This window comes from Equus asinus, chromosome 24, assembly GCF_041296235.1.
Source record: "Equus asinus isolate D_3611 breed Donkey chromosome 24, EquAss-T2T_v2, whole genome shotgun sequence".
NCBI classification, from domain to species: domain Eukaryota; kingdom Metazoa; phylum Chordata; class Mammalia; order Perissodactyla; family Equidae; genus Equus; species Equus asinus.
The window spans coordinates 64,835,992-64,848,595 of NC_091813.1; the positions used below are offsets into that span (position 1 = coordinate 64,835,992).

Sequence of the window (12,604 nt, forward strand, 5' to 3'; positions counted from 1 at the left end):
GAGGAGAAACTCAATATTTCTCATCTTTAGAAAAAAACTCAGTCCCCTCATCTCTACCCAACTATGTCCGTAAATGTGTCTACCAAGTGAGGAGGCTCAGAGTACCCAGAAATCTGCTGACGGGAAGAACAGATGGAAAATGGTGTTTCTTTTCCACTCCCACAAGCTGACTTTTAAAGGGTTTTAAAGCTCCCGAGCTGACCATACCTCCTCCTCCTGGAGTGCTCCAGTAGGTAAAACAAGCCCATCGCTAGGCCCTGTAACGCAATTAAAGGGACTGGTCAATCCCAGTTCTCCAAGTCAGGGTTCCCCATGAATATAAGGAAAATGAAAACAAAAGACTAGTGACTCACACTTGTCAGAGCCCACAGACCTTGCACAGCAGCTGCCCATTCAAAACCAATTTTCTCATACAGAAATCCACCCAGCGTCGGTCCCACAAAAGCACTAACAATGAAAGGAAGAAAAGTACTAAATAGTGTGAAAAAAAGAGTCATGTCCTAAAGGCTGCATGATCCCTCAGTCACAGGTCTTCATTAAATTGGAACATAAGTACTAAAGAAAACAGCCGAGTCCTGGACAGAGCATTGGGTATCAGAAAATAATTCCACCTGATAACGATGATGTTTACGATTTTTAACCAATCCTAAAATTATAACCGCTTCTGAAAAGTTGGTGCCTCATATGAAAATAAAAAATGACACACATTCAAAAGACTCTTTATATTATTCTCTCTTCTCTTCTCAGTATTTGTATTGAAAATAACTCATACATATTTATTGATGATATCTACATGGCCAGCATACATTTCACTTCTCTGGTACAGTAGAGAGTAAAAACATGAATAAACAAATGAATACATTTTTAAAGCTGTGACATGCTCCTGTTAAAGGAACTTTAAAAGATCACTTAAATAAGACAAAGTATATGGGACCATTTTGATCAGGTATTAAAACTGCCTGACCTTGGGGTCAGAGGGTGTGGGTTAGGACTCCAGCTCTGCCCTCAATGAATTACGTGCCTTCAGGCAATCGATCTGACCTCTTGGTGCCTCAATTTCTTCATCTGTAAAATGGGGATAGTATTTTCCATCTTGCAGGTGTGAATGACATTCTATGGCTACTCACCCAACTGACCACATTGCACTAATGAGACCAGACACAAGTCCCAGTGTGCTTAATCCTTCTTCAAACCCATTTTCACTGCAAAGAGAGACAAGAGCATATCCGTGATTAAAAGGAGACCCACGTGAAAAAAAAGGAATAGGGTGTGCTAGATACACTCAGATCAGCCAGCGATAATCTGGACAAACCAACCCACAAGAACACTCCATTTCTAAGATAAAAAGCTAATGCAATTGGAAGGAATTCTCAGTTATGTTTACTCCACGGTTTTCCAAAAATAATTTGATTGTATATATAGGATACATTATTGAGAATCACGATCTATTTGCACTAAATGCTCATAAAAATATATAATTAATTAAGAAATTCTTAAAATGAGATGAACATGTAAAGAGAACAGTGGGCAACTTTTAGAAAATACGGAGGCAGCTCCTTGTTCCTCTGAGAATTGTTGAACTGACACAGCGTAGCCATCAATATTCTCCCTGCTCACGTGCCCTTTGTGTTCTTCATCATCGGGTGGATTAAACAAAGACTGATGGCCAAGTGACAAATGCCTGGTGTGATAGTGTGATTTATAATAAGAAATATAATTGGTTTTAGTTCCCATTTCTGGCAGAGCTCCTAAAACCTGTGGAATTTCCTAAGTGATGAAAGCAATAGAAAGCAGCGTTTGTTATGTTAATGAGGTGACTTTGTACCACCTCTCAGGATGGCGCTGGTAGCCAGGGGAACCAACCATGTGATTAGAGGGTTGGAACTTTCAGTCCCACTCACCCCAGCACCTCCAGGGAGGGGAGAGGGGCTGCAGGTTGAATCAATTGCCAATGGCCAATGACTTCATCAATCATGCCTATGTAATGAATCCTCCATAAAAACCCAAAAGGGCAGGGTTCAGAGAACTTCCAGGTTAGGGAAGCAGAATGCTTCCATGTGCTTCCCTATGCCACTGTGCCAGGCCCCAAACTCCACAGGGACAGAAGCTCCTTTCTTTGGGACCTTGCCCTATGTATCTCTTCTTTAATATCCTTCGTAATAAACCAGTAATCAGTGAGTGAACTAGTTTCCTGAGTTCTGTGAGCTGCTCTAGCAAATTATCGAACCAAAGGAGGGGGTCGTGGGAACCTCTGATTTATAGTCCATTGTTCAGAAGCACAGGTAACAACCTGGGCTTGTGATTGGCATCTGAAGTGGAGGACAAAGTCTTGTGGGACTGAGCCCTCAACTGTGGGATATGATGCTATCTCTGGGTAAACAGTGTCAGAATTAAGTTGGATCACAGGACACCTGGCTGGTTTCAGAGAATTCCTTGGTGGTGTGGGGACACCCCATACATTGCTCTTGGTCCCGGGGTCAGGTCAGCCGGTCACTCTATGCCCTTGGGTGGACCTTCCCCATGAGAGGCGAACAAAGCTGAGGGCTTTCCATTGTGCTCGGGCTTTTGAAAAGTATATCAGTACACAGCATAAACCAAGCCAAGCCTCTATCCACAACCTGTTTTACCCATTACTGTATTAATATTACTTCATATTATCATTGATATTATTGTATGATTGCTTACACTATTTATATCACAGTATTGTATGACATGAAATCTTGAAGGTTTAGTATTGTGGAAAAAAATACCCAACATCCTACAAAATTGAGAAATTCAGAAAAGCCTGTAATGTTCACTGCTATTCACAATACAGCTCTTCGAGCAACGGAAGTGACTTACTATGCACAGTCGAGAATCTCGGGGAAAGTTGGAAATATACTCATTCCAGCAGAGATGCCGTTTATGACTGATACCAGCACCAGCAGCCAGAGCTGACTGCAAGAGAGTTTTGGGGAAAAAAACAACAACGTTAGCATTTTAAGAGACACAGAGCTCGGTGCCGAGGAGGGCAGGCCGGAGCCAGGGAAGCTCCCTCACAGATTACACAACTAGTCTGATCCCATTTCATTCAGTGACAGTGCCCTGGAGCTCCTTACATTTTGGGGGCAGAAAATCAATTCACCCTGCTAGCTCAATGTCTTGGGTCACACATATCCCATGTCTCGAGTCAACCTGCCTTCTTATCACCGTACAAAATCCTTTCAAAATTGGTGAAAATGCCAATCCTATCATGTCAACTTCAATTGCTTGGTTTGAAATTCAGTTGAGTGAAAAATGGCGAAGAAAGGAAGCAGCCAAGGAAGGGACGGGAAACTCATCTTTGCTCCCTGTCAGCACTGTGCCAGGTACCCAGCATCCCCCACCCACTGAACCCCTGCAGGAACTCTGGGAGGTAAGGACCGCTTAGAAATGGTTCAAGAAGACAATTTCATGATACAAACAAACTTTATTTAAGCAGACAGTCTCCTTTCAGAGAACTGCAAAATGGGGTGAAAGGCTCCTGCTTTTGTGGGATAAAGCATAAAGAGCAGGAAGAGACAAATAGAAAATATCTGACTGGCTGGGGCCACACAGCCCACCTTGTTTGGGGTGAAAGGCCCAGGTTGGCCTGGCTTCTGGGGACTGGCTGACTGGATGGACTGAATTTCTGGCCAGGGGAGCAATTCAGGGACATGAGAATTAGCTAAGTTCCTATTGGCTGACGTGGAACCCCGGGCAGGAGCACCTCCAGCTTGGGCCTAGACAGTTATCTCGACAGCACCATTATTGGCTCTTTTTTGTAGATAAGAAAATCAAGGCTCTTGGAAGTTAAGTGATTTACCTAAGTTCAGATACCTAGTAAGTGGCGAAGCCAGAATGTAAACCCAAATCGGAGGGACTCTGAAATCGTTGCTCTTTCTGTATCATGCCTTATCCCAAAAGTACCTGAAAAGGTCTAAGAAACTCACTTTATTTTAGCAAATAAATTACATTAAACAAGCTTTAATGAGCAGCTGCTACATGCTAAGGATGATACAGAAACAAAAAAGATTTGGTCCCCATCTCAATGAGCTAGAAGAAGGAATAGAAAAAACAAAAATATACTCTAAGAACTATCAACTAAAGGTAGGTAGCGACAAATGCTATTTTTAAAATAAAGTACAAACAAACGTGCAACTGAAACACAAAGACAGCATAAGCATTGTTCTCGCTTGATACAGAGTCCACGCAGTCCTGTTTGCTTGTACCACTGCTAGCTCTCAGTAAGGTGAAACACCGTCAGTCTAACAAACAATTCAATATAGTCCCAAATCAAGATAATTATTTAAATAATAAGGTTCAAAATATCAGCATTACACTAAAATATTTTGAAATAATTCCTAATGTGATTTGGCCAAAAATACAGAAGAAGAAGAAGAAAAATTACCTTTTAATGTGCAAGACTGGGACAGGTCCTAAGAGCATGTAGCATCCCGCTGTGATTAAGCTTCCAAAAACCAGAAGCCATTTTCTTAGATGCTGGGAAAAAGAAAGAGAGCCCAAAAAACCTCTTTGGTAGGTAAAGAATAAAGACCTTCCATAACCAAAGAATAGAAAAAGTCATTGAAGAACACAAGTCATGCTATGCAAAAATTCAAACACATTAAAGACAACAGAACTTTACATGTAAGAGAAAATAGGTAGATGGTAGACACAAAAGCAAGGACGATCTACCCCAAGATAGGGAGTGGGCAAAGGACCAGGGTTCTTGGAAAGTGCTTGCACAGCAGGCTTCGCACACCGTGAACTAGTCCAAATACGAGAATTTAAAAAGCAGCCACCACAAGGAAACACCCAGTAGGTATCCACCACCCAGTAGGTACAACACCTAGAAAACTCACATTATTTAAAAAGTACTCAATAAAGCGACTCCTTATAAACTACTTGAATGCAGGCTAAACGTAACGGGGTACAGCAGCTGCTCAGTTATATAAGACTTTGTCTTAAAACCCAGCTCCAAACACTGTTTACAACACTTGGTTTTTGTCCCCTGGATGATTAAGTAATCTCCACGTAATTTAGGTCTTGATGAATATATATGCACATCTAATGAAGAGAGGAAATGCAAAACTAAACACTAAAGCCAAAGAAGCTTGAGATTTGGCTGACAGGACAAGTTCTGTATCCTACTCGTCTGGACGGAATGGTTTAGACCCAGTTAGAGGAGAATAGAAGGTATTTTTTTGTCAGGATGGCTATAGGATAACCAATACGTATTTACGTATATAGGATATATACGTATATCCTATATAATATATAGGATATAATATAGGATAATCAATAGGATAACCAATACATATTTACGCGGCCAATCCTTTCACTCCCACAGAAAAACTAAGTTATCTCCTCTCAGTTTGGTTAAGTCCTAATGACCTCTGGGACTCTGCCCTAATTATCAAGGCTAACTGATTTTTTTGTATGAAGGGAGCTTTTTCCTTTAGAGAGTCTAATCCAATAGTTTTTCAACAGTTTTAGCACAAGATTCCTCTTTTCCCAGATGAGGCAGGTAAAAGTGCATTTGCTCAGGGTGATGGCAGGTTGGCAGACACTGGAATCTCTGCATCAGCTCAAAAAATGGAATATATTAGAACTTAAATGCTCTCCCCTCAAAAAAGATAAACCTGTGAGGTGATGGATGTGTTAATTAAGTAGACGGAGGGAGTCCTTTCACAACATATACATATACCAAATCACCTTGATGTACATTTTAAATATCTTACAATTTTGTCCACTGTACCTCAATAAAGCTGAAATTTAAAAAATAAGTGAAAATGTCAACTTTAATCAATGGTCCTCTGGAGTTCCAGAGGTACAGTGGGAAACCACTGGTCTAAACATACAAAGGCAGTTCTTAAATATAAATTAAGTGTGCCTACCGGCATTTTATCGCTCAGAAGGCCAAAGAGTGGTGAAGAAATGGTGTAGGATAGAGCCAAACCCAGGAATACCAGTCCCACATATCCAGCTGGCAAATTAAACTGTAAAAGAAACCTTGTATTAAAGTTACATGGCTAAGTCATTTTTTAAATAAACATCTATTTTTGTCTACCATTTCTTCAGCTTTTATCTACCATGAGTGCTCTAATGACACTCAGCATCCTTCCTAAGTTTTGCCTTACTTTTGTAAATGGATTACTTTTTCTCTATGCTGAAAAAAATCTAACCAGAGGTCAGAAGCCCTGGATTTTTTGCTTTGTGGCATTTGACATTAAACATAATTTTGCTTCTATGAAGCATAACATTTTTATTTGTAAACCAGTGTTTCACAAACTCTAGTGTGCATAAAAATTACCTAGAGAACTTGTTAAAGAGTTTCTTGGACCCCAGCCCTAGAACTTCTGATTCAAAAAGACTGGGATGGGGCCTGAGAATCTGCATTGCTAACAAGCAACCAGATGATGCTGAGTGTCCACAGATGGAATGCACTGATACAAAAAACACTGATGATACACACTGTCTACTCTATCCATCTCCAGGGATATTAATGTATAATTAAAGAATTTGAAGGTACGGCACATTTGAAAATGCTTTTAAAACAGTAAGCTCCCATATAACTCTGATACTCTCACTATTGACAACATGATATAAATGCCTTTTTTTGGTTATCTGAGTTCTCATTTTCCTTAATTTCCTTAATTAATTTTCTTAATTACAACCTTGGGATTTATGTATGAGTCAGTACATGTTTTAACACTTTTTATGACAAATGCTAACTCATGATAAAAATTGGTCCTTTAAAGATGGAAGCAACATAGAAAAGTCAGAAATCTCCTCTTCTCACTGTCCCACTGGGGGCAGACGGGGTGGAGCCCTCTCACCTAAGAGGATGGCGACAAATGACTGGCCAGCAAATTGCCATCCAAACAACTGATAAGAAGTCAAGAGAAGGGCAACAGGATACAAAATTTTAATAGAAAAACAGGAAAATACATCATAAAGATTTCCTACAAGATAGACAAGAGCAACTCGGGTTTACCAGAGATTGCTTACAAACTTTTTTCATTGTTTAGACACAACTTCTTAAGAGGACAGAAAAATGACTCTTAAAGAGTCACACTGTTGATGTGAATGGAATGTGTCACCATACACTCAAAGTGTTTTTCTCCTGTGTCACCTCAGGGCTGCTCAGTGCTTAAGCGTAATATGACATTATTCTCTAAACCTTGGGCCAGGCACTGAAATTGCAGCCCCCAAGTTTATCTTTTTGCGTATTTCACATACCGAAAACTGCCGTTAGTGACTTCAAGGGGTTGCGTTTCTGGGAAGTGCGCTTTTCAAATTCCACTGCTTCACACAAAGTGAGTATGGGCTACAGTTAGTAGACTTCTGCCCTTATAGACACAACTTAATTCTTCAATATAATTAACTACCAGGCTTGGAAATACACTTTATTGTATTTTTAATCATCTTTTTTTCAAAAATATCTAAGAACAAATTTCTATGACAGCAAACTTTTAGAATTCAGTCTTTTTCAGCACTAAAAAAAATGAAGAAGGACTCTTGGTTCCTCTCTCCCATCTCAGATTGATGTAGTCTGTAGTCATTCAATCATATGTAATAGTGTGAAAGGGAGTAGACCCAGAGGAGACGTGTTAGAGAAGAAGGAGCCCCTGAGGACCCCACATGCCTCACTGGAAAGCAGACAAACAGAGGAAACTGTCCTTGCACTTAGTGAAAGGTTTCTTTCGTTTACACTGAACAGACCTGTAGTTACAGGGACGTCACAGAGGCCACCTGGGCGTACAGTTCTCATTCTGCCTCCTCCTTGCAGCCACTCGGAGGCCTTTCCACAAAGCAGGGCCCGAGAGAAGCAATTACGTCCACCTGCTACAAGGCAGAACTTGGCAACCAGCCTACTCACCTTCTCCACAACAAAGAGAGACAGAGTGGGCTCGAGGAAGCCAAAGCACGAGCTGAGCGCGTTGATGACGAAGGCTATGAGGGCGACCTTGGGCGAAGTGACGAGCTTCCAGAACGAGTGCTTACCTGGAGCAGACTCTTTGGGGTAAAGATGAAAGAAGAAATGAAAATAATTAAAATCATGTAACCTTATCTTTTGACCTATTTTGAAAAGTAACATTAGTAAGGTCATCTTTATCTGGCAATCAAAATAACGGTACCTCTGAGTTTGCCTAAAATGGCATATTATCTGTGTTTGCATATAAGTTATTTAAACCTAGAGGCCACATTCAATTTTCTTGAAAATAATTTCTCAAATTCACAAAGAATTGACTGGAATCAGAGAGCGAGGAGAACGGGTCTAGGTTATAGGTTAAGACCTGCCCCAGATGGGACAGAGAACACACAAAGTTTAATTCAGTGCATGGGAGGGGCCAGACGTTTTATCAAGGAACAATGTGTGTGTGCTGAGGAGGAATCTGAGTTAATAGAAGGACACAAGACAACTTTTTTCTGTTGGCAAAGAAACACTGGGCTGGAAGGGTGCTCCCGAATCACGCGTAGATTACATTTGGCATTCAAGGTCCATCGAGCACAACCTCACTTCCCCTACTCCCCACGAAGGAACCCACCTTCTTCACTGCTCCCAGCACCAGGCACAGATGCCTCCAAGCCTCCAGCCAAACCCTATGAGCCCTTTCCTTTTCGCCTGCTAATTTTTCAAGTTCTATTCACTCTGTAAGGTCTGGCTCTGGCCCTAATTATTCCACAAATTTTACCCTTCTCTGGTTTCCTACTGCACATCTAGTCTATACTGTATAATTTAGTACCTGAACTATATTTTGTTTTACATGGTTTAGTATTGTTTGGTGACTTTCCTACCTTCCAATTAATTACCTGAACAAAATCTTTGCTGAGGCAGACACCATGCAAAATGCAGGGCAGATGAAGGCAAGGAAACCAGCCCAGACCTTGTCCTCATGGAGAAGTGACAGTAAGGAGGGCGGCAAGCTAGGAGGGAGCATAGGAGAGGGCTGCCTTACAAACACAGGGAGAGCTGTATAGAAAAGCCTCTCCAAAAGTAATAATATCTCAGTTGGTGCCTAAAGGATGAGCTTGGGATGAGCTTGAGTTGAGCAAGCAAAGGAGGAGGAAAGACTCACCCGGGCATATTATCCCAGGAATGGCACATCCCAAGACTCAAGAGTGAGGAAGAGTGTTTGAGGAAATGAAAGAAGAGAAGCAAAGTTGGAGGATGGAGATCAGAGTAGGAGGCACCTGTGTAGTGGGAAGAGCTCAGACTGCAGAAGAATGTAGTGATACAATTATGCAGGATTTTGTAAAATATGCTAAGAAGCCTGAGAAATCACCAGGGATTTCAAGCAAGGAGTGAGAATCTGATTTATGGCTTAAAGAGCCCTCTCTGTGGCCTTGTGGAGAATGGAGATGGGGGACCAGTTATGAGGCTGATGCAGAGATGCTATTGCTTTGGATGAGGACGCTCTTTGAGGGCAGGACCAGGACTCACATATCCTCATTTCTCCAATAGCACCCACACGGTTCATTCCTCAATAAAGGCTTGGTGAATAAAGCTTCAGGATGGAGCAAAATACAAAAAAGCACAGAGTAGTTCAACTATTTTGAGTGCTACATTAAGACCTTGTCAGGATACGAAGGGTGAAGTTAAATTATGGTGAACCAAATCTGAGCACAGCACAGAACGCTCAACTACAGACACAGGAATTGTCTGGCGGGCACTGCATAGTGGGATGTTTATGACCCAAAATTAAGTATTTGCTAGCTCCAGAAGTCAGAAAGAATTTATGATGTACAGAAATCTATATAAACTTGTTGCCTACAGCAACATTTCTGAAAAGAGAATCAGTTCTTTCAGGGTGCTCTAAAAATCTATTATTGATTATATAAAATAAAAGTGGGTATATGTTAAGTTGGTCTCCTACAAAGGCATAAAAATACTTAAATTTAAAATTCTTTTCCTTTTTTTTTTTTTTTGGAAGATTAGCCCGGAGCTAACTACTGCCAGTCCTCCTCTTTTTTGCTAAGGAAGCCTGGCCCTGAGCTAACATCTGTGCCCATCTTCCTCTACTTTATATGTGGGACGCCTACCACAGCATGGCGTGCCAAGCCGTGCCATGTCCACACCCAGGATCCAAACTGGTGAACCCCGGGCCCCGAGAAGCAGAACGTGTGAACTTAACTGCTGCACCACTGGGCCAGCCCTAAGATTCTTAAAATGAGTAATAAATGTGGGCTTACCATAATTAGGTAAAATACACATGTTGAGAGGAACCATCAGCAGAAGTGCGCATCCCAGAAAAATAAAAGGCATCTCGTAGCCAAAGGATTGATACAAGAAGCCACCTAATGGAGGCCCGAGCACTAGTCCCAGTCCAGAGAAAATCTCAAGACTCCCCTAAAAGTGAGGAAAAAAGGAAGATTGAGTTAATATATTTTAATTAAAGAATTCACAAGTGCAGATTTAATGAGCACTATCTGAAAAAAAATTCTATGCTCTTCACAATTTACACACAAACCCAAGAGAGACCAAAAATTTAAATATACTTATTAAAATCACGCAAGTACTAGAAAAATAAAATATGGGAATTTTTTTGTTTTTTAATCCTTAGGGTGGGAAAGATTTTCTAATTATGACATAAAAACTCAGATGACACAAAAGAAAAGATTGATAAATCTGATTACATGAAAATAGGAAAAACTACAGATGGCAAAACATATCAAAAGACAAATGAAGAAGAGAGAAAAATACTGACAAAGGACTAATTTCCCAAACATATCAAAAGAGCTACTGCTAATCATTGAGGAAAAAAATGAAAACAACCCAACAGGAAAATGGGCGAATGCCATACACAGACGTGACACATAAAATGAAACACGAATTGCTCTTAAGCTTATAAACAAAAGCTCACTTTCACTGTTTTTTTTTTAAAGATTGGCCCTGAGTTAACATCTGTTGCCAATCTTTTTTCTTCTTCTTCTTCTTCTTCTTCTTCTTCTTCTTCTTCTTCTTCTTCTTCTCCCCAAAGCCCCCAGTGCATAGTTGTATATTCTAGTTGTGGTCCTCCCGGCTGTGCTATGTGGGACGCCTCCTCAGCATGGCCTGATGAGCGGTACCATGTCCACACCCAGGATCTGAACCTGCAAAACCCTGGGCCGCCAAAGTGGAGCATGTGAACTTAACCACTGGGCACCGGGGCCGGCCCCTCACCCTTGCTTTTAAAAGAAACGAACATCTACACCACAGGACACTAATGTCTCCCTATTACCTATCAAACATTCCGTATGCGCAGGAATGTGAGGAAGGCAGCAATCTGGTACATGGCAGGTGGTGAACAGGGGAGGGCCACTCAGTGTATTCGTTAATGTTGCAAACGCACATGCTCTGACCCAGAATGCCACTTCTGGGAATTTAACTTACACGTATACTATAAAGATGTGACTTGGTCTATATTCAAGCTTATCCATTGCAACTCTATTTGCAATAGCAAAAGATGTATACAATCTAAACATTTGCCAACCATGTAAATAAATTAGGTTACACCCACATAGTGAAGTACTATGTAGCCATTAAAGAGAAGCAAAAAGTAAGGAACTCTTCATGCATGGTATAGGGAGAACTCCAGGATGATTTTATTGTCAGTGTAACCAGCAAGGTTCTGAACAGTGTATTGAGGGTGCTATTATTTGTGCAAAGAAAATTAGAGGGAAGTAATCATGCTGTCTCTCAGTGAAAGTGCATGTGTGTGTGTGTGTGTGTGTGTACATACATACATGGAATCACTCTGGAAGAACCCTGTATTATCTGTTGCCTTCTGGGAGGGTGATGGAGGGCTGGGTGCCTGGACATCAGTGGTGTCCATGAAGGCTGAGGAATGGTAACATATAGAATATACTCACTACATAAATGAATATATATATTTCCTTTTGCACCTTTTGAATTTTGTACCATTTAAAATTTTTTCGGTTAATTAAAGTGAAAATAAACAAATTTCAAGTGTTATGGAAAAAATAGTTTCCTACTGCAGAACTATTAGAGAAATTGACTATTTTATTTATTTTTAATTAATTAAATCTTTTGCTTTTTATGGTGAGAAAGATTGGCCCTGAGCTAATACCTGTTGCCAATCTTCCTCTTTTATTTCCTCCCCAAAACCCCCGTATATAGTTGTATATCCTAGTTGGAAATTGCTCCAGTTCGTCTATGTGGAATGCCACCACAGCATGGCTTGATGAGTGGTGTGTAGGTCCACGCCTGGGATCCGAATCGGCAAACTCCAGGCCACCAAAGTGGAACGTGCAAACCTAACCAATTAGCCCCACAATTGACCGTTTTCAATCAGTCTAGCTTTTAGAGGCTTTCAACAGAGACCCATGGCTTGCAACCTGACATCCTCAGACCTCCCCTGAGGACACAAAAGTAGCCCATTAATAACTTCAAATGTCTCGTAAAGGACGTAGGAATTCTACATTTAATCACAGTCAGGCCAGGCTGATCAACTACCATGTTAGGTGTGTTTGCTTTGGGCTACAATTTAATATGGAAACTTGGCATGTAAAATTGGTTTCCTCTGCTGATCAGAAAACCCAATTTTCTGGATTTCTTGGGCAGCACTTTCCAGAGTGTTTCACAGAACCCCAGCTCATT

At 40.9% G+C, this 12,604-nt stretch overlaps 1 protein-coding gene across 4 annotated transcripts in view; it reads right to left on the bottom strand.

Annotated features, from left to right (window-relative positions):
• The window catches only part of SLC18B1 (solute carrier family 18 member B1), a 38,622-nt gene that overhangs the window by 784 nt on the left and 25,234 nt on the right, over positions 1-12,604 (bottom strand). For 2 of the 4 annotated variants that reach the window (XM_014856141.3, XM_070496465.1), the window contains exons 6-13: positions 10,198-10,354; positions 7,883-8,019; positions 5,898-5,999; positions 4,409-4,500; positions 2,842-2,937; positions 1,128-1,202; positions 354-447; positions 208-257 (exon numbers count right to left, since the gene is read on the bottom strand). In XM_014856141.3, coding sequence (XP_014711627.1) covers positions 208-257; positions 354-447; positions 1,128-1,202; positions 2,842-2,937; positions 4,409-4,500; positions 5,898-5,999; positions 7,883-8,019; positions 10,198-10,354 — 803 coding nt within the window. The remainder of the gene's footprint in view (positions 1-207; positions 258-353; positions 448-1,127; positions 1,203-2,841; positions 2,938-4,408; positions 4,501-5,897; positions 6,000-7,882; positions 8,020-10,197; positions 10,355-12,604) is intronic. The other 2 variants (XM_014856142.2, XM_044754489.2) reach the window with 2 other exon arrangements.